General features: G+C 39.3%; 1 protein-coding gene across 5 annotated transcripts in view; it reads right to left on the minus strand.

The window, feature by feature from the left end:
• ARL15 (ARF like GTPase 15) overlaps nt 1-27,788 on the minus strand; it is a 219,273-nt gene that overhangs the window by 149,924 nt on the left and 41,561 nt on the right. Inside the window, exon 2 of one of the 5 annotated variants that reach the window (XM_072360068.1) lies at nt 974-1,048. The exons of the other annotated variants lie outside the window; for them this stretch is intronic. Coding sequence (XP_072216169.1) covers nt 974-979 — 6 coding nt within the window. The 5' untranslated portion in view covers nt 980-1,048. The remainder of the gene's footprint in view (nt 1-973; nt 1,049-27,788) is intronic. 5 annotated transcript variants of the gene reach the window in all.

The following is a 27,788-nucleotide window of genomic DNA, read 5'->3' on the forward strand; positions in this document are numbered from 1 at the left end:
AGAAATACCACATAACTCAGTCTCTGTGGAAACAAGGACACAAGTTTATGTATTACCCAACCAAAAAGTCATCAAATCAATGAATGTTTGGTTGCTCTATTATTAGCAGCAAACAAATAAAAACCAATAAAAAAAAGTTACTATATTAGAGATGGTCTATGCAGTTACCACTGAAATGTAAGGATGAAGAGTGTGCATTACTAAAGTATACACGGTTTAATAGGAATTAATGAGAGGGTTTACATAAAAGGAAGAGGACTGGACAACAAGGATAGCTTGATTTTGCAGGCAATGCAAGTCTTCTGGCCAAAGAATTCTGCTGTCTGGAACACTTAAGACCAGACTGCCTCCCAACGTCAGAAAATACAGTAAAAATGACACTGATGTTGGCAGAGGCACAAGTGGGAGATCTACAGGGTATGCTCTACTACCAGCCTGTGCCATAGCTGGAACTGAAGTACCATATACGGATTGTGGGCATCTCTTCTTCTTTAGGCTGTCTATGAGCTAATTCATTCTTACACGCCTTTTTCATTTTAATATCACCATATACAACTACAGCAGTACACTATATTTACAGAAATAAGAGCCTCTAAGAGAATATGCATTCTGACCAGAAGACCTAGGGAATAGGAAATATGTAGCAACGTATACAGGAATCTCTCTTCCTCCTTTATATAGCATAAGTTTTACTTGGCTAGCACAGCACATTACTACCACGGGAGGAAACAGGAGACCAACCTACACAAAAAACATTAATCCAAAATACACAGTTAGAGGAAGGCATACAAATCTTAAGTACCATTAAAAATTCTTCAAATTTTAATCAACGACAGCCAGCTTAAACGTAAAACAGTTTCTGCTTCCACTAAACTCTTAAAAAGTTAGGCTTGAGAAACTTCAGCCATTTAACACCTTACATTTCTTGTCTCTCCAGCTGTACATTTGTTGTGTTTTTGTCCTAGCTAAGTACCTGCATTTTCCACCAAGTTTCTCAGTTGTCACCAGTCTTTTTTCTGATGAAGATTCCTCTACCGGTTATTTTGTTCTGTAAAATCAAAATGGTTCAACTTGTCACCACTGATCACACATAGATTAAAGACTACAGACTTTAAATTATAGACTTTAAATTAAACAGGTGCCCTGTTCCTAATCTTTGTACACTTGGAGAACATAATTTGAAGTTGACAAGAAAGAGAAAGGGCTATATGGAGACAAGAAAAATATAAGCTGCTTTCCTCATAGGACTGAATTGATAAAAAAAAAAGAAGCTAACAAAAACAGATCAAAAGCCATGGCGAACTGTTCAATTTGTTTAATAAAAATTGACCAAAACCTCCTCATCAATTTAAATCAGGCTTTTGTTTTTTGGGGTTTTTTTGTTGTTTTTTTTTTTTTTTTTACGATTTTTCTATTTTATAGGCAGATTCTGGACACAATACTTAAGCAGCCTTTGAAATGGCTTTAACATTTGGGGGTAAGGAGGAAATGGAATCTCGTAAGAGCTTTTTGTTGTTTTCTTTGCTTGGTCAAAAAACAAAAACAAAAACAACAGCAACAACAACAACACTCAACGCACTCAAGGCCTCACTCTTGAAATAGCCTTACATATGTCTATGCCTACTCACGGGTATGTCAGCAAGCAAACTTTGCGGTGCACACAACTCAAACCAAGTTTATTCTTATCAGTTAAAAGGTATGAGAAGCTTGAAATCTAAAGAAGGTATCACTATGTTAGATTTTTATATGTATATTGCTATTATTATTTGCTAAAGATCTGCTTTAACTCTCAGAGCTACAGTAATCTTCTGAGTTGATTCAAAATACTTTATTATTGGGTGAATGCAGCCTATGAACAGTTGCAGAAAATGCTTTCAGAGAACAGAAGCATCATCAACTTGAAATCGTCTTGTGCCACAACTGTCCCAGTGCTTCTGCTTTCGCTGACTGTGTGTTGAGTGTCTGCTGGATAATTATTACACAATTCTTCAATAAAAACTCTCTTAAGATAAAAAGGCAACAGGTTGCTGCTTAAGAATATATCTAATGTTGGTGAAATGTGATCATAAATCCACACAGAAATAAACTCAACGTGCAGTTCTGATAACAGCATAGCTCAGGAGTGCTTAGTTCCTTGCCTGCTTCAATGCACAGCTGTAAGAGATTTAAAACTTTTTCTGAGTGGGTTGCATATACTTCAGCAAAAAAATATAAAAAATACTGCCTTACTGCTGCTTACTGGAACAAAACTTTTACCATTTAATCTAGATCAGCATAAATCTTGCCAAACTGGGGGAACTCCTCCTCACACTGGCTTGAGAGAAAATTTCAGAGGACAGGGGATAATTGCCATAATGATGAGATTCTATCAGTGAAACATAAGCAGTCTGGAGTTGGTGGCATAATTCAGAGAGGGACAATGAATAAAAGCAGGCTTAAGAAACAGAAGATAGCTGGCTTTAAGACTTAGATATATGATCAGTTGTAAAAACAAAATACTGGCTTCAACTCAACCTTTTTGTTTGAAATATTTCTTTTTCCACATTCACTTCCATAATTAAGGGAGAAGAATAGAATAGAATAGAATAGAATAGAATAGAATAGAATAGAATAGAATAGAATAGAATAGAATAGAATAGAATAGAATAGAATAGAATAGAATAGAATAGAATAGAATAGAATAGAAAGATTTTTAGTAAAAGACTGGAAGTTTGGATTTTTGTATTACAAAGGTAAAATATGCAGCAACCTTTATAGCGAGTTGTCATTAACTGCCAGTTATCTACATATCATCAGATCAGTATTTTTGAAATGTAAGGAATGTATAAAGGGAATAAAAGAGCTGCACACAGTCCTCATACCATAGAGATTTTTCACTTAAGAGGGAACATTTATAGCTCCAAAGTATTTCTCCAAAGCAATCAGTGATAATGAAGAGAGATGATAAGGTGCAGCACATATCATTTTATACAAAGAGTGCAGAAGAGTTTGATTACATTGTTTGGTAATAAAATTCAGGAGTGCAGGATGTAAAACTGCAGTAAGATTTGTCAAACAAAGTTCACAATAACTGATAGAAAGCACCGGAATTATGTTACCTTCCTATGCAATAATAACATAGTCCTCTTTATTTGAGGAAATAGGTAAGTAATCACGTTTCTTCATCTCTGTGACAAAATTAAACTTACGTTATAAAGTTTATTGTTCCAAAAACATACACATATTGTACCCTGTACAGGTCAATGATTAATCAGGAAGAGACAACAATCTATAAAAGTAGGGGAAGAAAGACACTTAAGAGAAACTAATTCAGAACAGGTCATTAATCTTTGCTTCCAAGTGGTCCCCACAAGAACCTCATCTCACACCTAGGTGGAATCATCATGCATCCAGGTAAACCTTCACCTGGTGGTGTTGTAGAGCAGGAACAACAATGTGCTGCTACTACAAACCAAACCAGTACCTCTGCAGAGAAAGCATAAACTTCACTCAAATCTCACTATTAACTGTACTGCTCAGATCTTAAACTTTTATATCAACAGCTTTCAGGAGCACTCTCTAAATCCAAAGATACTTCAATGGAGAGGAACAGAATTCTAGTAAGTATGTGTTCACGGAAGTTCGTAAGTCTACATACATTTTCCTAAAAAACAGAGAATGGCCTTTGATTAGTGTGATGCAAAATATACATGACAAAATGAATGTACCATTGCCTGAATTTTGTAGCAGAGAAACTAGCAATCATTTGGCTTAAAACACAAAACAAAACACAGCAATTTATTCACTTTATAAGCCAGCAATTTTTTTTATAACCTACTTTTAAATCTAACTAACCTTACAAAGCTGAGGATAATGTGATCTTGAAGAGTAAAATTTAGCCGAAGAACTAAAAGAAAACCAAAAACAAAAAACTAAATATGAGCAGGATGGAGAAAAACAAAGTTGTTATTAATGCATTAATTCTACTGAAATACCACTCAAGTCCAGTGTGATCCAAACCACAGCACACTATGTGCAAAGCAGAAAAGCCTAAGTTCAACACACTAAAAAAAGTAGTCATAATAGTTACACAGGTTTCTTGTTGCTATTTTTTTGGTTCAGATTTAGAATTTGCTCTTGGGCTGGATTCAACCTTCTCTGTCCCTCAGCACAGAGATATGGTGTTAAAAATCAAATCAAAACAAAACGAATATTCAGTGCCTGTTCCTTTCTCAAAGGCAAAACAATGATACAAGAACATGACTGCAATGTCCACCTAGCACAAAAACTAGTCATTTAAAATAGTTGATGGTAAGGGGACACAATCAAGGTTTGAAGACTCATATTTAACTCTTGTCCAGAAGCAGGAATCAAAATGAACTATTAAGCTGCAGTTGAAAAGTTTGAAGCCTTTCCAACAAGAGACACGTATTCTTAAAACCTAAAAGCAGTTGAGTCCTACCCCAGTAAAATCCTAGGAAAAAATAATCCTATGCAAATAAAATGAACATGAAGCTCTAACAGAATGTGAATTGTGCACAGAAAAAAAAAAAAAAAAAAAAAAAAAAACATATTTACAGCAATAAATAAAGCACTGAACATGAAACCAGGTTTCATATTTGTTTTTCACTGGGCACCCATATGATCTCTGTTGTAAAAACATTAAAATCTACTTGGATTTGCAGACACATTTAAGTATTTTAATGACAAGTACATCAAGAATTGTCTTCCTGCTGTCTTCTGCTTTTCTCTTCTGCTTAGCCTAACATTCCAGCCTAACAGTAACATATTTTCTACTCCAATCAACCATACCATTCAGTGGTATTTCCTAGAAGAATTTTTCTTGTGTGTCAGATAAATACAGAAAAAAATCCTTCGGGGACAGCTTGATATACCACAGATTCCAGTTGAAATAATACTGAGGCAAGAAAATAAGAATTTCCTTGGTAAACCCACCAGCACAGAAAATGGGGCAAAAGCATAGGCATTTCAGCACAACCCAGAAGTATCAACCATGTGACTTGAATTTCACCATAATTTTAAAGCCATATTAATCCAGAATGAGTTATGCTGAGTGGAAAATGTACTTGTAAGAATAATATACTGAAAAAAGTCTACACAAAAATCAGTACAGTATTGCACTACTGCATGGCCATTTAGAAAAGAGGGAGCTCATATACGTAATTACAGTATTCTAGTTAAAAATTATTTTGTGGTAACCAAACAGGAAAAAAATACATATATATAAAAACACACACACACCAAAAAATAAAAATAAAAAAAAAAAAAAATAAATAAAAATACATTGTAAGTGTCACATTTAGGGTAAATAATTTCATCCTTCTTTGAGGAGCTACTTTGTTTCCACCAATAGTTAAACACTTGATTAAATCAAAAAGACTCAAAATTAAACCATAACAGAACTGTGTGAATTTTTAGAGCAACCCATTTATCGGTGTGTTGCCCACATTTTCTGGAATTAGATCTGCAAGTTTTCCCATTTTTACACATGTTCAAAGAATTTAACAGTATTTGACTGTCATAAGTGAGTTAACATTTTTGGCAAGCTATCCTCTGTAATAGCTTTGAATTTCCCTTAAGTGCTTACTGTGGATGACTTATTTTAACAGGAATTAACACTACCTTGTGGCTCTCGCACAATCCAAATGCTTTACTCTTTAGCACTGCTAGCACGCCATGTAAAGGACAATGCTACAAACATGGTATTTGCTTGAGGTAAATTAGGATACACTGTGTGTTGCATATACTGCACATTCTTTTGATATTTATTTGAAACTAATAATTCCTCTAAAGTAGAACAAGATTGTCTCCATATGCTTGGGCTATACACTTTGTATCTCTGGTCAGAAGAGTAAGAGCTTGGGAAAATTATATATATTATACACATATATCTGCCCCTAACAGAAGGCAAAAAACAAGCAAGCTCTTCAATACTTAGAATTCAATTAATCCTAACCATACCTGAGGACTAGTAACAGTCCCACTCTGTCTTCTGAATTTCTGCAGTGGTCCTTTGTATCAGTCTAAGGAGCACAATAAGCAGAAGACTGAAAGGATTATAATGCTTTCTGTGCTACTTGTTTGTAGATCTCCTTTGTTACTGAAGTTACAGAGTTACAGAGGAATTCAATTGATCTTCCCATAAAGCATCTCAGCAACTAGTGCTACTTCCGTGGCTTATTAGCTACTTACTGAAAAGTCTTCATCACTGATATCTTAGGACAGTGGAAACAAAAGACAGAGTGCATGGATTTATTTCTAAAGAATTTCATGCCACAGTTTTTGCCATTATAAGTTGACTATGGAGCCAAATTTTGGTAAAGAAAGCACAGTTCCTTTACCTTCTTGATTTTTGCACTGCTCACACTTAGAAAAATAAAAGGAACACCTTGACTAGCAATGCTGAACCCTCCCCTTCCAACCCAATCAAGAGATGAGAGACTTTTCTGGTTAGTCACAGGCAGCAATCCCAGTCTACACTTTTCACATCATGTTTTCCCCTCAAAACCTACATACATATTTATCCTGCAGTTCTGGGCTACTTTACATTCTTTATCACATTGCAGAAGTCTTGGACACAACCTTTTGTACTCACTGGGGCTAGACATTCTCCACATCACAAATCTTATTCTTATAATTTGTGCATCCTCATTACGTGGAACCAATGACCAGGGGAAGGGCATAAAGTTTTCCTCTGAAAACTGAGCACATTTTAGAGATGTTCAGCATCATGATGGTGAAGTCTCCTGCAGTATATCAGACTTTCCCCACGTTATCTGGAGATCATACTTTCCTCCTTTCCAGTTGAGTCAGTATCTGCGTATTTTTTCATTATGTAATTTTAAACCCTGTAAGAAATGATTCTAAAAGGCTGCACCAAGCTACTATTATTTTTCTGTACATATGCATAGCCTAATGACATAGGAAACTGTGCTTAATTTCAGTGAATGCTTTTGTCTGAATACCCCAAGCAAAATGCACCAGTACTGAAAGGCTGCTATTTCCCTGTTATGCTTATCCTACAGTCACATGATGCCTTTTTAAACAGTATTGCATGGTAAGGGCCAAGTTTTCATTTTCAGCATCAAGATGTTACATATAAATGGGGCCCATCCAAATCAAGAGCACATATCAATAATGGCAGACCTAAACCTACAGTATAGCCCATTCGATTCATTTTGGGTGTGGGAGTTGCTTTGTTTTTGTCAGGGTCTGGTGTTTTTTTGGATATTTTTTTTTTTTTTCTTTTTGCAATTGCCAATTTTAGAAACCAGTAGACTGAATCTTTCATATCAGACTATGAAAGGACTGTCAAACCCTGAAGAGCGGAGGAGAGGGACTGGCTTTTTTGTTGGTTTGGGTTTTTTTAGGTTTTTTCTTTTATTTTAACTGGGAACTACCTATTGTACTCCTGCATGCTTACATAGTAACAGTAGCTAAAAACCCTTGCCATCTTTGGCCTTCCTAGAAACTGCACCCCTGCTTCAGGAATGTGGATTCAAGCATAGTTACCCGTGTATTCATCACCTCTGGGCCAGTATCACCAAGCACTACACCCCTGAGATGAGACATTTCAACTGAATCAACAGGCAGAGCACTGCTAAACAGCGCGTGGAGATTGCTCATCCACACTGGGCTGGCTTCTGGTCTATTACCAGATTCTTTCCAAGATCTGCTTCTTGATTTCATGCTAATGAATGGGAGTGGATCTATTTCTCCATGAATTTCTGTGATTATGGCAGTTGAGAGATCATTGGTATGGGCCAAGTCAGGGGAGTGAGTCTCATTTCCACAGCAGCTGACTTCAGCAACAAAATTCTTGTGGTGTTCTCTCAACCACAAAACAATTACCAGTTCAGCAAAATTTCATTTGCGATAGCACTGTGATTACAGGAATGGTTTCGATGCAAAGAGAAGAATGGAAAGCACCATCTCAGAACACTATGCTCAACCTCGCTATGTTCTCCTGTCACTTTACTGCATGTTTTAAGCATGTGTGCTTCCAACATTTTTATGTGAATGAAAGGTGGTATTTAGAAAGCTTTCTAGAAAGCCTACAAAATACAAAACAGATACTTCCTCACACAGAAGGTGGGGGGAGAAGGGCACGAAAATAAAGATTAATTTTACCCAGTTCTGTTGTTTGCTAGCTGGAAAGTAATTAATACAACACGAGCTTAAAAAAATAAATCAGTTTCAAACACAAACCAAAGCAGTGGCCATTTCAGAATTTACTTTGACCACGCCATGCCCTTCCCTTCCCAACCCAGATGGTCCTAGTTTTCTGCTCTACTGGAGAAGCTTCTCACTTCAGTAAATAGCACTTCTTTCTAGTCAAGTCTTGTATTAAAACTTATTTTGCAGCCTTGATGTTAAGATTTATAACACTTCGTATTCATATGCAGCTCTACACATCAAGGGTGCTATCGTGCCACTGCAGAAAAACAACTACCTGGCATAGGATTTAGAAAACAAGCATTTTAAATTCTGTACAATGCAGCAAAGCTCCATCACATCCAGACCGGGCACAGGAAGAGAATGTAATGTTGTCTCTTTTCAGAAGCAATGCTTTAACTTTTAAAAATTAAACAAGCAATGCAGGTTGCACGGCCACTGCACAACTGAAATGCCAAGCTACACGCACATAAGTGACATAAGAGCTCTTTCAGATAACGCACAAAAAGAAAGCAAATATGAATTAAGAAGTGGAATCTCGCTGTTTTTGTGCATTACACACACTCATGATAAACGTCGGCCTGAATTAAAACTCAGTGAATTTTCAAACATAGGTTAGTGTTTATTTACCTACACTACTTTGAAATCTATTTTAATTAAGCTGTCACTTACGCACAGAGTGGGCTGGTGCTCTCAGTGTGTACTTATTACCAAAAAAAAAGCCATAAAGAAACAAAACAGGAATCTATGAAGAGATTGAAAATACCACTTATCCACTTGATAACAATTAGGGAAAAATCTACCTCAAGAGCAGAAGGAATTAAGACATCTCTTTTATACAACTGATTGTTTTAACATGAATTTGAAGCTGTTCTGCTATGTGAAGATAACAGAGCACTAGGATGTCGCTGTCTTCTGGTTCTGAAAGCTTCTTAGTGTCTTTTTTGATGCCCTGGAGTTTCCTACGTGATATGTGAAATTAAGATCAGTCAGTCTCACAGCTCAGAGTCCTAAATACAGCAGTATATTAAAACAAAATATTCAGTTTCCCTTTGTTACTTACAAAAGCTCTACGATTCCCTACTTTCAGAACAGGCATTTGCTAATGCAAATGCATCGGGCCTCACACTTTTGCCTTATGTTTCAGATGACAATATTGCCAAAAGTACATATTTCTGTTTGTTCGAATGTATTTTGTACTTATACTACATGTGGCATACTGAATGTGCCAACTCTCCAAAATCATACTGCAGCCTGAGCTGCACCTTCTGCTAAAAGAAATCTCACTTATAAAATCTAACAAGACCACAGCAGTACAAACACAGAATAATCTTCCAGACAATCAAAAGCAATTGAGATATCTGGATAAATGTACTGGGAACTTTCAGAAGAGATACTCACGGCTGTAAATGGAGTAAGGACAAGAAACAGTGGACAAAGTGAAACTCAAAATACAAGAATATGGATATAAGAAAACATGTTTTCTTCGTGTGAACAGCCCAGCATTGGAAATTGTTGCCCAGAGGCTTTGCAGTCCTTATCTTTAGAGGTTTCTTCCCTTGGTTTTCAAAACCAGAGCCAAAGTGGATGAAGCCTGAAGCAACCTGGTTAGACCTTAAGCTGACCCCATCCTCTGACCATAAGGACGAAACAAACACTTTCCAAGATCCTCTTCAACCTGACAGTTGTTGTAGACTGCCGCACAAAGTTTGCAGAGCTCTCCTCTGATCTTTCATCTGTTCAAGTCTTAGGTGACATCATTTTCCAGCAAATACAGCTTACAAGTTTTTCGTGTTCTAACAAAGCTTACTGTTACTTACTGTCACTGTAGGGAAACGGGGGAAAAAGCCTGAACAGCTTATTGATTTGAACAAACTACCACAGTCTACTGGCTCCAGTGTAGGCATGTTTATTCATTGACGCCAGCTTTGCCCAGGTGCTCAGACCTAAGCACCCACATTACTTAGTCACAGGGTGAGTGGCCACTGCCCAAGTTACTGTTCCTTTACCAGTGAAAGCATTTCTAGAGATGTATCACAACAGAGTGGGTAATTTTTTTGTTCTTTTTTTTTTTTTTCTTTGTTTTTACAGTAAGGGGGAAAGAAAAACCTCTCCCACATTAACTGGAAAGGAATCGTCAAGCATCTGTCTGGGCTTCTGGGGGAACTGTGGGACAGCTCTGAAGGATTGCCAGATTTATTCTGTATCCTCAGTTGCAGGGTGGGCAGCTTGCCAGCTCAAGTTAAAACAATACCTGAGGTCTAGTTTATATTCCCAGCTGGGCCAGCTAGCTAGGATTTAAAACACTCGTAAATTTGGGTGTGAGGGCTGTGTATGCTGACAAGGGAATTAGGCCATGGTTCTAGATGACTTTTCTTTCAATCCAACATCTGCTCAGGCAGCTCCACTGCCCCCCTCGCCTCATTCTCCTCTGGGTGTGAGCAATCACGGGCAGTAAAGGGCTGAGGGCCTCAGCACCAGCCTGCAGAGCAGCTGCCATGCCAGTGCCCAGTGGTAGTACATCCCAGCTCCATGCTTCCATAGAAACACAGCAGGCAAGGACCTGTGAGTGCCTTTATGCTGGCAGGGACAGGCTGGTCTCTGTTTTTGTGTTGTTTTCTTTTAAATGAGCCCTCTCAGCTGCCTGCCTGCTGTTCCCACTTACCCCACTCTTCTACTTCCATTCCTCCCACAACCAACTTACTCTCTTTGCTTTAGGAAGAAAGGGAAGATAACACCATTTTCTTTCTTAGTTCATCACCTGTCATCAAAATCTCCCTCAAAAGGAAAGAAAGATGACAATGGCTCTGCCAAGCACAAAGCCCAACAAAACATCATAACTTGTTCTTCTTGCCCATCTCCCATGGCAGGCAATGTTCATGGCATTCTTCATCCCCAGGAACAGCCTGGGAGGAAGTACTCAGCAGAGCTTCATCTAGCAGCAAATCTCTGGTCACTATGATGGCAGGACCCAGCAGGTGCGTCAGCAGCTCCTCAGCTTTGCTCATACAGTTCAGCTCCATGTTCACAGGCAGAACCTTTGTGACTGTAGCAGCAGAGGTACTTCTGTTGCTCTGTAACAAACCAACCTACAGCACTTACATGGGCCCTTCCCCCAGACCCAGCCAACTCTCCCTGACAGTCCCTCTGTTAACTTCCTCTGAGTTTAGGCTGCCCTAAGAATTGACATTAAGGAAACAAATAGATCATACAATATGCACCTTTTAATTCTTCTCTGACAAATTCATTTCTAATAAGCAACAAAGTCGTGTTCAAATCAATAAGCCACGTGCACTCAAGTGAGAACAGTTTCAAGTAAACAATCCATCGTCCTCCTATAGAAGTAACAATTTTTAGAAATTCAGACTGGCCATATAATATCTTTTAGTTGATTGACAGCAGCATGAAGAAGGAAAGATTTCATCCCAGGTTTTTACCATACCAAAATAAAACAAGAAGCATGCCTTATAGGAAAATATCTCATCTAAAGCCTCCAAGGGCAGGCAAGGTTTTCTAATGCTGTGTGAGCAAGGAATAAAAGGTAAGAAAATGTAACTTAGAGTCTTGAAAGAAATACCATCTGTATTTATTGTATATAGGAACACATTTCACAGTGTCTGGTTAAACTCTGAATAGCAATACAGTGATTTTAAAATGCTTATCCAACTGCTTAAAGTGGTGAGTTAATATTGCTAACTTTATACAGACAATTTACCGGTTAATAAAAATGCATCAATGCAATGTGTGCTTATTTTGATAAGGCTGGAGAATGTGAAAAGTCATAACGGGTCTCTCTTGTTCTACATAAAGACGATCAGAAAACAATGTTGCATCCTGCACTGAGGTAAGGAAAGGTACAACACGGAGACAAAGTCTGACGAACTCTTGTTCCCAGAAGTCACAAATAATATTCCTAAGGGAAATTAAAAAAAAGAGAGAGGGAAAAGAAAAAAGACAAAAAGAACAGTTCTCTTCACACCCCTCCAAACACAGTAAATGAGTTCTTATTCTGCTGTTTGCTTCTGATATCTGTGCTCCTTTCACTGAAGTACTTGCACAGAGAAGTTGTGAAGCAGGCAAAGATGCTCAGCACAGACGTACTGCAGAAATCTATCCAGTAAACAAAGATTACAACCGTCACATCTCTGATCAAGTACTTGTGAAGAACAAACCAGCAGACTTTTCCAAGGATGGAGGGAACACTGCTGCATTGTAACAGGGAGGTTCTGAGCCCCCCAGAAAGGCTGCACAGGACGCGCACGTGTTTTTCAAGGACTAGGAGCTGCCTTCTGAAGAACCAGCTCCAACTTCCTGAAGCTGACTCTTGTCAATTAATACATCAGACATGTTTACTTTTTCCAAAGTCACAAAGTTCCTTCAAGCAAGGGAAACAGCAAGAGCAGAAAATTAAGTTATCTATGAAATGGCTTTATAATTGATCAAATTCTTGTTCTCACACACAATCAGTAATAATTACTCTCATTTCTAGCAAATACGGGACAGATTTTCTGAAGCACGTAACGCAGAAATACTTGCAAATCAATCCGGACGTTCTGTAAAATTGCTTCTTCATTAAGTGGTAGCATTCCTACAATACAGAGTTTGCTGTAACATCTCTATCTTTCCATCAGCCCCCTACTCCCTTTGCTATTCTTGAAATATCCTTACAACATGTAAACATTTCCAAAATGTGCTCTGACACGTTCAAGCCCACAAATCACCGCTGCAGTTCAGCTGTTTGAGATTTCCACAATCTCATTTCCACAAACGAATGCATACTACCTTGTTCAGCTACCTTTACAACTTTTCCCAGTGCTCTTGCTTAGCCTTCCCACCGCAGTATAAATTGCTGATGCCCTAAAAATTAAAATAATAATAGTAATAATAATAAATCTACTGCACTTGGCTTGTTTTAAACATGCTTTTTTCAAAATTCTCTCTCCTCTGGTCAGCTACCAGTGGTTCTTGCATTGCATAGTAGCTATGACCCCTACATTTGAGGTGGCATGATCAAAGGAGCCCTGGCCAGACTTGGAAAAACATTTCCACTGAGAATGGACATACTGCCTGTCAAAAGGTTATTCCCACTGTGTACAGGGAGCAGCTCGTATTACTGCAGTGTAACATGAAAGTGCAAAATCTAGCCGTAGTAATCCACATACATGTTTTTCTTTCCAAAAAGGGCATATGGGATACACTGACTGGAACAGAACATCCGTATTATCATTAGAAGGGAGGGGATGGACAGGAGAAGGAAAGCTTCCTTAATCATTCCAGTTGCAGGAACTGGACTCTTAAAAATAATTCAGAAATTCTGCTTCTTACTGTAGTAATTACCTCTCTCCAGCTTTGCTGGCTTTTATTTTTTTTCCCCCTCTTTTAGTTAATTTATATATGCAAATTGCAACTGCATGTAGATAATCACACACATACACATGATCAGACTTTACTTTCTGTGGAAGATAAAATAACTTCGGAGGCGTAAATCTTAATGTCAATGACAGGAAGGCTTTGGTGAACCATTACCATAAATCTGACAAACGCTAATTTGATGGGTGGCTGTATCTGTCTGCTGCAAGACCAGTCTAGACAGTCTATTGAGAAATCCTAAAACACAACTGTTTGTTCCCTGTAACACCATCTGGATATGGCAATAAGAGCCGACCCAGTGCCATTCACACATGGATCAAAGCACATGCTAATGCCATCATGAAGTCATACACATAAAAAATTCAATCTGAGAACTCTATGCAATTTTCCTAAGTCCTCAGTGAAGAAAACTCAGAGTTAGCACAACTCAAGCTAAGTGCATGAAGAGGGGGAGAGGGAGGAAAAAAAGAAGAGAATATTTAATGAGCTTGGCCTTCCTAAGGAATGTTAGGCCACCCATTGTATTGGAAAAGGCTCATGTCACACTTCAGTCATGGCACCCATCAGGGTGCCCCTTTACAAAAATTGATCCGGAGGTTTTTGTAATTACCTGTTTCAAACAGAAAGAGTGCCCAAAAACACAAGAAGGTTTCCAAGGTGTAGATCTTGCATTTTATTATTTAAGATAGACCTGGCAGAATTTTTAATATCGCAGACAATATTGAAAACCCCTTTCTCATTAAACTGCACTGTGGCACCAGATCAAAGCAACAAGGGCCCCCTATTGAACTTTTCTAAATATTACAAACATAAGAGCAAGTCTGGCTATGCAGAAATGAAATGTAAAGCCAAATTTTCTTCTGTCTACACAAACACACAAAAAATACCCACGGCTCACCATGATACATCTTATAGCACGGTAAGCATTTTGTAGCTGCGCTGCAAACGTCTGATTGACAAAACTCCATCCAAAAAAACAAACAAAAAGAGAAAAGAGAGAGAGAGAAAGGAAAAGAAGTTCCTGATGTCTTTTCCTGTGTGGCTCACTTCGACAGTTTCTGGGGTGCTTCCAAAGTCCTGCCAGTCAAGAGATCTTGTAACTTTTATTTCTGTAAAGCACTGTGTAGCAATATCAGCAACTCACAGAAGACATCTGACTTTGTAATGATGTCCACAGACTTATTTTTTCCCTTGAAAATAACTATTAATACTAAGCTTCCTGTGACTATATCATACTCAGCGTTTCGACCACTGAAACTGCATGTGCTATCACTCATTCAGTTTGGGGGGATTTTTTTTTATGATTCAATTTGCAAGACTTGATTATTTGCTAAGACTTGATTCATAAGAATATGATTCAGTTTGTAAGACCTTAGCAAGCAGTCTTTAGGATTTCTAGAAAAACTACTGTCTGATGTTAATTTTGCTTTCTGCCTTCATCATCTCCACTATCAGGCAGGCTTTGACAATATTTGATACAAACTTCGACTATCATTAGAAACATTTTCTTAATCCCTTCAAAGCAACCTAAATATTCATATTCATAAAGAAAACATTGAGGAAAGACAATTCAAGCTCCTAAAATACTTTCCAAGTTCAAAAATGACAACTGGCAAAACGTATTTCTGTCAACACAAGCAGTAAAATGCAAGTTAAGTAACTATTAAAACTGCATTTTAAATGTTTATAGTCTAATGTTGGCAATTCCTATACTCACAAAAAGAAACAGAACATGCATGTAACATCGCCAAGAAGAGTTTGCTATGAAGTACTGCACCTCCAATATGCTGGTCTGTAAACTGAACCTGGGAAAATAACAACTCAGGTTGTTTTGTTTTTTTTTTTCAGAACCTGCAAAAATCTGGTAAGTTTGTACGGGTTTACAAAAATGAATAAATAAATAAATATGATAAATTTCTAAACAAATGATTCAATGAATTTCTCGGTCTAAGTGAAAAATGCCTGCCTTTAAATACAGCTACATTACAATGGTTCTACTCAGGTGCATCAGAAACAATTATGAAAAAGTACACTGTGCATTCCTCACATCTTCTGATTCAGTACTTAATGGGGATGTACATGTGTCTTAAAAGTTAAAGACCTGTGTACTTCACACAGCGGTTAACAAAAACTTCAGGACTGAAAGAATTTGAGATTGACACAGAGACTGCACACTCTGAGGAAGTGATTTCTGCTGACATGCCACCAGAATGACCAATTCTGAACACTTATTTAAAACCTATACAGATTAAATACTTGGGGGGGGGAGAAGAGGGAAAGAACCTATTTTTGTACTGAAATGGCATTAGGACAAGAAAAGCGATCAATTGATCTTTCCCTTCAAAGTGTGCTTGTGGATAAACAGTAAAAGATCTCCACACAGATTTCCGGTATTAGAAAACCCAAGAGGGACCGGCTCTGATTTAAGACCTAAAAGACTGATAAACTATGACTCATCAAGTTTTCAGATCATAGAGATGTTTCAGTATGGGGAAATGTGAAATTTACAGGAACGCGGTGCACATCACTAACCAGCAGCTTTTCCTGCAGAGACCAAACTGCCCAAGAGGGACCAAAAAAAAGATGTTAGGAGCACACATGCTGCAGTGACTTCTGATTACGTCTGAAATGGCATTAGATGGCATTATATTAGCACAGCGTTCTTGTATCTTTGAATCGCATAGGGAACAGATCACCAAAGAACAGGAACGCACTTAGCACCTATTTGTAAATATCGTTAACATCCCATTTCCCTCTCTCCTCCAAATTTCGACACCGACAACAGCCTTTAAGGAACTGACCCAGTTCTACCTCACCTGGCTGTTAGTGCTTCAGACACGTAGTGAAGGGCACGTTGTACAGGATGGGAAGCTTCTGACGGCCCGCGTTCAAGCAGCGCAACGGGACAGCACTGCCATCTACCGCCCACTAGCAGAAAGAAGCCCTTCACAGCCAGACCTACCCAGGAGTTCCCCCCGACGGGGAAACCCGCCGCCGCCAAAGGAGACTCGGCAGGACCGAAGGCGGAACCCCGCAAGATTTTCTCAAGGGAGGCACCCGCACCAGTGCATCCTTGGGGGAATTCTGTCACACCACAAAAAGGCGTAAAAGCGAAGGTGCTTCGTTGGTGGCTGGCTTTTTTTTTGTTCGTTTGTTTCTTCTTAGGGTGGGTTTTTGTTTTTGTTTTTGCTTGTTTGTTTGTTTGTTTATTAATTCGGTGTCTATGAAGCAGACCAGCAGCTGTAACTGCTCCTACAAGCGTCTCTCCCAGCGGCACACAGCAGTCGGGTCACCACCAGACAGCTGCACAGTGCCCTCTTCTGCCTTCCCACCTATATCACTGCACCGTCTGAACTCCAATTCTCTGCCATGCATGCTTCAGTCCTTCACAGCATTTCCAATTTCTCCGTCCTCCTCAGAGTATAGACGACGTGGTGTGCCAACAATAAACCTGTATGCATCCTGAGGAGTTATCAATTTCCATACACACATAAACATTACATAGCTATTCTAATCACATAGGCACTACTGTAAGTATGTAATGTAATCATTAATGCCTCCAGTTTTAGCGTAGCTAACTTGTTTCTACCAACTTCTATAGACTCAAATCATGCCCACATTTAAAATAAAGCTGGCAGATAAACCATGCACCAGCTAATAAAAAGACAGTTCATTTCATTGCTTTAAAAAGCTGACAGCAAATCACTGATAAACCTAATTCATTTCAAACACCATATCATAAAGGATTTAGTGGAGATATATGTATGTGCTTTAAGTATCAGTATTTGTTCTACTGACTTTCTCATGGACATAAAAGAAGAAAGTTCTAAAGGCTGTATTTGAAAATCCCACTCAAAAAGTGTCCTGCCAACAAACTTGGACCCTCTAGAAATCATTGATGCAGTTTTAAGAAAAGAGAGATGAGAAGTTAATGGATCATAAATGCTGGGGCTACTGAAAACCTAATATGTAAACATGCTAAGGACAAATCAAACAACGCTGTTATGAAAAACAAAGGAGTTATCACCCCTCCCCCCCCCCCCCCCCCTTTTTTTTTTACAGGTTAGAAACAACCATGTAATTACTTCAGTCACAAGGTAAGTGCCATATAATTACAGTACAAAGTTATTTACATCTCACACATTACATGGCAATAAAAGGTTACCTGTTACCATACATAGCAATATGCAGTTGATGTTGACAACTGGCCGATGTTGAAGTCAATCTAATAAGGTCAGAATAACAGTGTGAAATCTGTAATTACAATATTGTCAAGCTACCGACTCAGAGTGGTTCTTTGGTTCTTTGGTTTTGTCTTCTTTAAAATAAAACAGATTCTATCAAAATGTGAATGACCTTTCAGAAGGCAAAGATGCAGTTTGCACCTACAAATGTGCAGCGATTCTACAGATATGGTGTATCTGAAACTCCTGAAGCAAACTATCTGATACTGAAGCGTAGATAAGATATCAACAATTAATTACACATCGTCTTAGAAAGCCAAAGATCACCTCATTTTTCTCTCTAAGCCTTGTTCTATTTTTGACTGTGTAGCTTCTTCTGTGTATTTCTCTTTCAGCAATAACTTTAAGAAAACAAAAAGCTCTCCCCAAGGGACCTCTCGGTCACTGCTCTTACCTGTTCAAATTTGCTTTGCATAACCCACAAAAGCAATCTATAGATCCCTATTTTCTATAGATGTTAGATGGAATTAAATAGAGATGAATTGGAAAGTGAAGAAGACCAAATTTCTATACAGATCCAATTCAGAAAGAGCTGATCACATGAATCAGTCTCTCTCATCTAGGAACAGATTTACAAGATACTGAACTATCAAATTCAGACTGCAGAATGCATCAGGAAAACAAATTAAATTATATACAAATTACTGATTTATTGTTAGAAGATGTATTCATTTTTTAACTAGTAAGAAGAAGAACCAAGGCAAACGCTGTAAAGAGGCATATTTTAGAAAGCCGAAACTGGAAAACTGAGATCTTGATGATGTCTTTCTTGGTAGTTTCCCTTTTCTGTATATTTGAACAAAGAAGACCCCTGTGCCTCTACCCTAGGTCAGCTAAGAATGAGAAGTAATTGGAAATCTAGTTGTTTGTGTGTCCTTTTCAACCAGGAAAAGGAAGCAGTTATCTTCAAAAGCAAGAATCCTCTCATTCTAAATGGACAGCTGAAGTCAGTGCTCAAACTCTTCCATGCTTAGATTCAGTGGAAACCCATCACCAACATACAGCCTCTATAGTAAAGAAACAGTTGTCATCAGGATGCTCATACTAAAGATGAGCTAGACTCTTTCATTTTTCTTTGGCAAAATATATTAATTCATCCACAGCAGCCTGAAATCTTCTTTTCATCACCAAAATCACAAGTTGACCCCACAACAGGAGACCATTTTATATTAGGACAGAAAAAGAAAAAAGACAAATTACAAAAGAAATGCGAGATATGAATGTCTTGAACTGCTGCACAAAATTCATATAAATATCCTCAGGGAGAGGAGGAGAAAAAGATTTGCAGTATTAGATGGAAACTGTACGATTGCCGTCAGTAACAAAGAAAAGCAGGAGGAGTTTAATACACACATCTGTCTGAGAAAAAGCAAAGAACATTCATATTATGATGATGAAATAGTTTCCATTCCAGCAGTAACTCAAGAAGATGTTAAACAGCCGCTACTAATTGGACACTTTTACATCAGCAAAGCTGGATAACTTGTATCCAAGTGTGTTGAAAGAGATGGCATAGGTACTGGCTGGATTGGTAATGCTTATCATCATGATGGTGTGGAAAAACGAAACTGGGAAAGTTCAAAAGAAAAGAAAGAAAACAAATGCTATGTCAACATTTACAAACCGAAAACTGGATGCCTCAAATAATTATAGGCCTGTCAGCCCGAAGTGGATTTTGTGAAGCAAAAATACTTTTTATGTACCTGAGTAACTGATGATGATTTGATTATGAAGATTTTAAATTAAGCTATACAATAAGTGGCAATCAACAGGTCTACAGACAAAAGACTTATTTCAATCTGTGTTTTAAGACTGAGATTTTATGTGATATTCTCAGCCTTCTGCAAGACACACTGTTTTTTAGTGAAAGTAATTGTACTTAATCCATTAGAACATAAAGGTACATTTATACAATCTTAGAAGTGATAAAGTGATATTGGATTTGATTTATGGGCTCCGGATGTACATGTGAACAAGTTTATTTTCACCAAGTGATACCTTCCCAGTATGATCCCATGGGACCTGTACATGCTGTTTGCCACTTAACACTACCTGCCCCAAAGCAGTCCAAAACTGTTGAGTAGATGTGCACAGGACTTCCCAGAAAGAAAGAAACAGAAAGCAAATCACAGGATATATTCAGGCAAGAGGTTTCATTTAATAAACAGGGAACTGGTAGGAATTATAAGAAACCCAAGGGTATGGAAGTTTGCACCTAGGAGAAAAAAAAAAGAGAAAGAGAGAGAGAGAAGTTGGTATTTTCAACCGTAGGGAAATCCCTGGAGGCACAGTTTGTATATTTTCATGAAGCATCTGTGAGAATCAGTCATAGCCTCAAAGGACTGACGTCTGCTTTGGAGATTAGAGAATTACCAGACTGGAGGACAAAGGTTTTATCAAGTCTGTAGTTGACACAAGAACAATTCTCATTACATTACCATCGTCTGTCCCAATGTCCCCAAAGAATACATAGAAAAATATAATTAAAGAGGTCAGGACAGGGAAGAGTCATTAGATTAAGTGGAAGACCAGGAAAAAAAGTCTCCAATAACACCAGGGCTTGAGAAAGTTGTAGTATTTATCTTATAAGGAAGAGAAAGAAAAGCTTTCCTTAAAGCATGCAGAAGGGGATCAAAAATGCCATATGCAATCATGAAATGGGATGCAGTCAAACACGAGAACGCCTCACCCATATTGTATGGATTCTCTCCTACTGGAAGTATCCAAATCATAAATGGATGGTTTAATGCTCTCCTTTAAGACAGTTTAGGAGGTACCTATTGAGTTTACTATGAATAAAGAAAGACAAGGTAATCAAAACAATACGTTCTGGATTTACACCTACTCACACTGGACAACCAACAAATGTGGCTTTACTAAAACAAACAGAAGGCAGAGGATGTCTGAGGTGTGTATTTCCTGTGTTTGGTTCCACAAGTGCCATTGTGTGCTGTTCAACATCTTGCAGGGCTGGCAGAAGCCTGTATTATGCTGAAGTATCCCAGACATGTGGGATCAACTTACATTTAGAGCAGAAGTAACTCTAACAGAGACAATATAGAGTCCGCAAAGTTAAAGCTGCTACAGGCTGAATTTGTCTCTGTGTGCTTTAGGCCATCCAGACACAGTGCACAATGCAGAAGAGACCAAATTTCATATTTGCAACACAGTAGAGCAATCTCATCAATGCCAAGAGAAATACGTCCTTCCGGACAGCAATAAGTGTCAGGCACAAGGAAATGCAAACTGTCCCACAGAGGTGATTTACAAAAAGAAAGTACAAAGCAGCAGAGAAAGTGTCCTGTGTACCCTGTGATAGGGACTGCAAAGCATGCTGCAGCAATCACTACTGCAAGAGGAAGAAGCAAAGAAACAAGGCAGAATGGGAACAGGAGTATTCCTGTCATTTCCACTTTCTTTCCCTGAACAAGCTATTAAACCAGCAGCAAGAGCTGTTAAGGAAAGGGGGGAGATCCAAAGGTGTTCAAGTGAGATGCTTGTTACTCCCACCACTGCTTAGAAGACACAGCACATTCCTTTATTAGTGCAGCTGAAAACAGGTGAGGAAGCATTCTGCTCTCAGGCTCCATGTGGAACACATGGAATAAGCCCGAAGAAAACATCTGCTTACCAAAAGATGTACCATATTGACTCCAGTGTACTTCATCTGGCTGTCCAGTTCAAAAAGCTTTTTATAAACACGAAATTCTTGTTCCATGTTTGCGGCATCTCACCAATTCCACAGAAAAAGCATACAGATTCCTGTGGAAGAAATTCAGCTTTGCTTGCAGGCATCACTCCAAAGAACTGCTGTTCGCCTCTCTTACGTCAAGTAGTAAAAAGTTCTCCAGGCTAAGATGTACTGGCTCATCACATTTATACAATCCCTATGATTTTAGCAGATTTGGCCAACTTATGCTGGAGTTCAATGGTTCCAAGAGAATCCAAAACGGCACAGAACTCCAGTAATTATATTTCAGCTAGTGATGCAAGTAGAACCAACTACAAACACACAGAGATCAGACAGCTTATTTTAAACAGTAAACCTAGTCCATTTTCAGAAGAGAAGCTTGAAAGTTTTTTGTTTAAATCCAGAAATAATTATTTATGCATGCAAACAGGCCTAAAGGGTCTTCACAAACTCCAGAATTTAAATGAAATGCTGTTTGTAGGTGACCAGCATCAGTTTAGTAAGTTTTTATTCAAACCAAGATGGTGATCCTCCCCCTCTTCTCTGCCCTTGTGAGGCCTCATCTGGAATACTGTGTCCAGTTCTGGGCTCCCCAGTACAAAAAAGACAGGGATCTCTTGGAAAGAGTCCAGCGGAGGGCCACAAAGATGGTGAAGGGCCTGGAGCATCTCCCCTATGGAGAAAGGCTAAGTGAACTGGGTCTGTTCAGCCTTGAGAAAAGAAGACTGAGAGGGGACCTCATCCAGGTCAATAAATACCTGAGGTGTGGGGGGCAAAGTGGTGAGGCCAGACTCTTTTCAGCAGCGTGTGGAGACAGGACAAGGGGAAATGGCCAGAAACTGGAGCACAGGAAGTTCCGCATGAATGTGTGCAAGAACTTCTTTACAGTGAGGTGACGGAGCACTGGAACAGGCTGCCCAGGGGGGTTGTGGAGTCTCTTTCTCTGGAGATATTCAAGACCCGCCTGGACGCCTACCTGTGTGACCTGGTGTAGGGAACCTGCTTTGGCAGGAGGTTGGGCTCGATGATCTCCAGAGGCCCCTTCCAACCCCTACGATTCTGTGATTCTGTGGTACAGAAAATTTACCTTATTGTACATTTAAGCATGAAAGGAGAGGGTTACCAAACTGTCACTCAGAAATAAGACAAGACCAGTTCCTGCTGAAAATACATTTCCTTTTCCCAGCTGGGAACTTATAACAGGGAAACCTCACAATTGAGAAAACATTTCAGAGAAGAGTGCATATACACACCCACATTGGAACAGATTACCAATTGTTAGACTAGTGAAGGCAAGCATATTTCTCTAAAGCAATCCCTTCTCCTCTCAGGAGATAAATCTTATGCAAACAATACTTGCTAACAACGAAAACATAAGATGTCAACAGCTTTCTGGTTTGTTATGGTATTTAATATCAAGTTTGTACCAAGCACAGTGTGGGAACAGAAAAATACTGAAAAATGCACAAAGTTATTCGTAATGTTTCTCGGGTCGAATTCAGAATAGCTTTGTTAGAAACGCCTGGAATGATTCTGAACTACAGGAGGCCTTTAGGAGTCTTAGGGATGTTCTCATGAGCCAAACAGGCATAAACAAAAGAAAATCATATTTAAGAGATTAAACTGAGGTTACAGTGAGCCAGTGTGGATAAGAAATAAAACACAAGAAAACTCGCTGGCATGAAACTCTCAGCAAGCCAGAACAAAAATGCTGTCAGTGCACTAAGGAATAAAATGAAAAATGAGATAAATGGGCAACACAGTAATCTAAGAAAATACTTTCTGAAAATTGACATTAAAAATTTGCTTACAAGCAGGTGTAAGCCACACTTCTTCCACATTTGAACTTAAAACATTACCTAAAACATCAAGTCCAGATGAAGTTATTGTGCTTGAGATAGTAGTCTGCAGATAGATATGCTTGTTTCTACCTCACATCATTTTATCTCATTCCTGAAGGATTATTTAGCTCACATTAATCCCACAGCATGTTCTTTAGTTCCCAGATATAAGAACAGTTCCAGTTTGGAATACTGCATTTGTCACTTAGTAATCTGAAAAGACCAAGACTAATTCGTGATCTGGAAAAACTCAAAGAGTAATGCCCAGAAGGATGATAAAAGACATCTGAAAACATGCATTGGGCATATATTCCTTACCAAATGTATGCCTTGATGACTGATTATAAAGGACTCCTAGACACAACATCCCAATTCAAGACAAAGCTCCTCCTTTAAAGTGTGAAGCCAAAGTGAATGAAAGAAAATCCTATGAGAATTTCTCAGCAGGTGGTGCAAAGCTGGCACTGGAATGCTGCCTTAGTTAACATCTTGACTTGGATCACATGCTTCTACTAGGCTACTATCAACAGTGAGTCATTCTCACACAAATATGGAAATAGCCTTTATGTATACATTTTTTGGAAGTACAAGAGCACTCATGAAGCCTTACGAAGACTGACCTACTTTCATACAAAGGCAGAAATACAAACAGTATTAAGATGACTTAACAAGTCAGGAGAGAATGACCACCACACACACATGATTTACACCTAATGCCTAGGCAATGGGAAAGGGGACCATAGAACTCGAAGCAAGGCTCTCCTTTCAGCAGCCAACTGGTTCTTTCAGCTCAGCTGTCCCATGAGGCCTCCTCCAAACTCTCCTTTTACAGGTTTGAAAATTCATCTAGAAAAATCATTTGTAAAAGTCATGTGACAGCTATCAATACAACATGAAGCAAGTGTTTCAGTGAACCAGCAAGGTCTCCATCCTCTATTCAGATGTGCCTAGATTGTTTTTCTATAATTCCCACTCCTTCGAGTTGGAAAACTTGTTTACTCTTGAACGAGTTAAATAAAGAGTTAAGTATTCTTGGTTTTCATGTGTGGGTGGATTGTTTTTGTTGTTTTCTTTTTGTTTGGTTATTTTTTCAGATAAAACCTATTCTTTCTCATTTGGATCCATTGCTAGATACCAGTGCTAGCCTAAACTGCTTGCTTGCATCCTCAGGTTTCCTGTAGAATCTATTTGTTGTCAAATATATCTGGAATCCTTCTTCTTTGTAGTCCTTGGCCCTCATCAGCACTGAGTCTTCATAAGCTGTTCAACACAAGACTTAAGGTGAGACAATTCAGAATTGGGCCCTCCCCGAGGACAAATCTGTCTAACCAGAAGGGATTTACATTGGTTCTCTTTCCAAACCAGACAAATTTATCTTCTTGGCGGGTCTTTTTCCACAGTGCCTAATAGCTTAGTCAAGATAATGGAAATGGCAGGAAGGCAAAGACTGATCGTGTCATAGCCAGCTTTTACTCACCTTCAAAATCCTTCACCTATTTCAAATAATCATCCATGTGAAAACAACCCTGTCTTGGGAAGGCAGGGTTCTCTTTTCTATAAACGCTCTATGATCAGAAGATAAAAGGCAGATGAGGTTCAAGGTTCGTTCTCCAAATAAACTTTCACAAGAGATGAATCAGTTGTGAAAACAGTAAGAACTAAATTTGCTAATTCATAAGGTGGCTTCTTCAAAAAGAAAACAATTAAAAACAATCGCTTAAAAACAATTTTTACCATTATGTGTTACACAAAATCCTCACAAACAGGCAGATCGTTCCACATGTGATCACTACAGGAGTCTGTTTTCAGTTTGTTTTCTACTCAGTGTTGGAGCCGATGCTCCCAGCTGGACCACAAGTTCAAAGTATGACAGTTATTATGTTCTTATCACAAGAGCTACAGGAAGTAACAGTCCTACCATGCATTATCACACGACACCTGCAATCTGCTTCTATAAAAACAAAATTAAGAAAAAAACAAACAATAAAACCAAGACAAACCATACAAAGCTTAACAGCTATATAGATTTGCAAGGCAACAGAAAATGAATTACTGTGGGAGGAACAGCAGACACTCCCTAGCAGCCTCCTTCCTCCTTTTTCTCTCCACTTTTGCCTGTAGGGAAGACTGCTGTAAGGTGCTGCAAGCAACAGCACGGCAAAGGGGTGGCTCTCACAAAGCTTCCTACATGACAAATGACTTAAAAGTTTGTAGAGCACAGGTAGGAAGGCTGTCCTTCTGTTCCTAGTTCCTTTACCTCTCTGCCCTACTAGGTATGAACAGTAAGTTTCTCATTACAACAACATCTCTCAGGTACCTGGCTGAGGCACACACACGCTCAGAACTTGTTCAAACACTACCCAGTTCCCACGAGCTGCTACACTAAATCATTTCAAGCATCCCAGCTGAACTGTTCAAGTTGGCTCCTGCTTTCTGCAGTTCTATCAGTCAACTGCCCTCAGCCTCTGTGCTCTTCTGTGCACATGGTTCTTGGCCGTTTCTGCTACCCATAGCTTAGAAACAGTTTTGCTTTTGGACTTAATTCCTCATGCCTTCCAATTTCCTCTGCATCAAACCATATAATCTCCCAGTTATTGGTCTGGTTGCTCACAAGCCACTTGATCACCGGTTTTCCCTTTACCGTGCTGAAGGCAATACAGTTTGAGGGAAAATATGAGAAACAATCAAATGAACAGGCAGTACTCTCCTTCCCTGTAGCTTCAGAAATTCTCCATAGCTCACTTTTCTAAACCTGCACCCCTCCTCTGACTACCTCCTCCTCCTCAGTCTCCCACCATCACGCACTTCTCAGTGAAAGGGATCTAAAACCTGGACATCCCAAGCAGGAATGAGAACTCCCACTGTTAAGACAAAGGCAGCAAGAAGAGATATCCTAACAGTGCTGCATACTCCAGAACACAAATCACGGTCCAGCTGCATCTGTTTGCAAACAGCAGCAGAGCTGTATCTGAGCTCGAGACACAATCGCATCTTACATCTCCGCTGCCAGCAGCGGGCTCTGGCGCCCCCTCGTGGCGCTCTGCTGAACGGCTCCCCGCGCAGCTCCGGCAGTACAGACACAGCGCCGAGGCCGGGCCAGCCGGGATCCGCACCGCCGGAACGCGTCCGTACCACAAACGGTTCATACAGACTTTCCCGCTAGAAAGAACTGGACGGTGGGATTTAGGGTTCAAACGGAAAGGTCTTCGGTTTTTACAGACTAAAAACCTCCCTGAAAACAAGTGAAATTGGGAAGACTTACAACTTGCATCTCGGTGCTCTGCTAGTGATGAGCAGCTGGCATGGTAGGAGACAGAGCTGGTCCTTACACAGCGTGCAGAGACTTGCTTGCTGAATACTGCCTATACTTCTGTGACAAGCATATACTCTGCACCCCAGTAAGACAAAAGGAACCCAGGTGATTGTCACTAATGTGGCTTCTGAGGTTGTAAACATTATCGACCTAATACTTTGGCCTTACCTGTCTGTGTCAGACAACAATGCCAACATTAATTACAAATTTCTTCCCAGAAAGTAAAAGTCTGGATGAGCCAATAGCTATTTTTGCTTTCACTTGTTTAAACTCAGCAATAAGGTTCCCCAAGTATTTGTACCTATTGCACACCACAGACTCATTTACCCCTCTAGAATTTCAGGACTGTCATTTAATTTTAAGATTGTAACAAGATCAGGATTGGTAAGAAAATAAACTTGAAATGCTGGCATTTTAGAAGTCACTCAAAGACTGCTCTAGATTCTTCTGCTGCCTTGCAAGTTTAAGAAACTTAATCCTTTCCCCTTCCAAATAACCTCCTGTGCTCATTACTGTACCAAATCAATGACCCACAAACCACACACAAGGAGAAACCCCAGCAGCACGTAAGAACAAAGTCAGGGGTTGCACGAGGCAGCTTAACCATAGGAGGCACCAGGACCAGGAGGGCTGCACCCAGCAGTGGGGCTGGATGATTTGACAGGGACAGAGATGGGAGTGGGACCCAACAGGCAGAAAAACCTCAATGTCATGCTGACTTCACAAAAGAAACCAGCAGGACTGCCCACAAAACTACAAGCTCATTGAGTCTAATTCTTCTCCATGGGAAAATCACAGAGCAAGTCCTCTACAACAGGAATAACATTACAGTCCAGGTAAGCAGCCAACATAAATTAAATCCAGTTGTATAACTGGGCTCAGAAGCAGCAGTCAATAGCCTGTACTCTACCTGAACGCCAGTAACAATGCAGAATGCCACAGAGGTCCCACCGATGTCCTGGCCTGATAATATCCGTGACCTAGAAGGAACTTCTCACAAAGTCTTCAGGTGAGGCCAAACCAGGGGACCCATCAGTGTGCTCAAGTGCAGCAGGACTCAGGAAAGCTGGAGGAATAGGCCACATGCAGTTCAGCCTTGGCAAGTACCAAGTTCTGACCTTGGGAATGCAGAGACTTAGTAGTTCTTCAGTCTG

The sequence above is a fragment of the Excalfactoria chinensis genome, chromosome Z, assembly GCF_039878825.1.
Source record: "Excalfactoria chinensis isolate bCotChi1 chromosome Z, bCotChi1.hap2, whole genome shotgun sequence".
Classification (NCBI taxonomy): Eukaryota; Metazoa; Chordata; class Aves; order Galliformes; family Phasianidae; genus Excalfactoria; species Excalfactoria chinensis.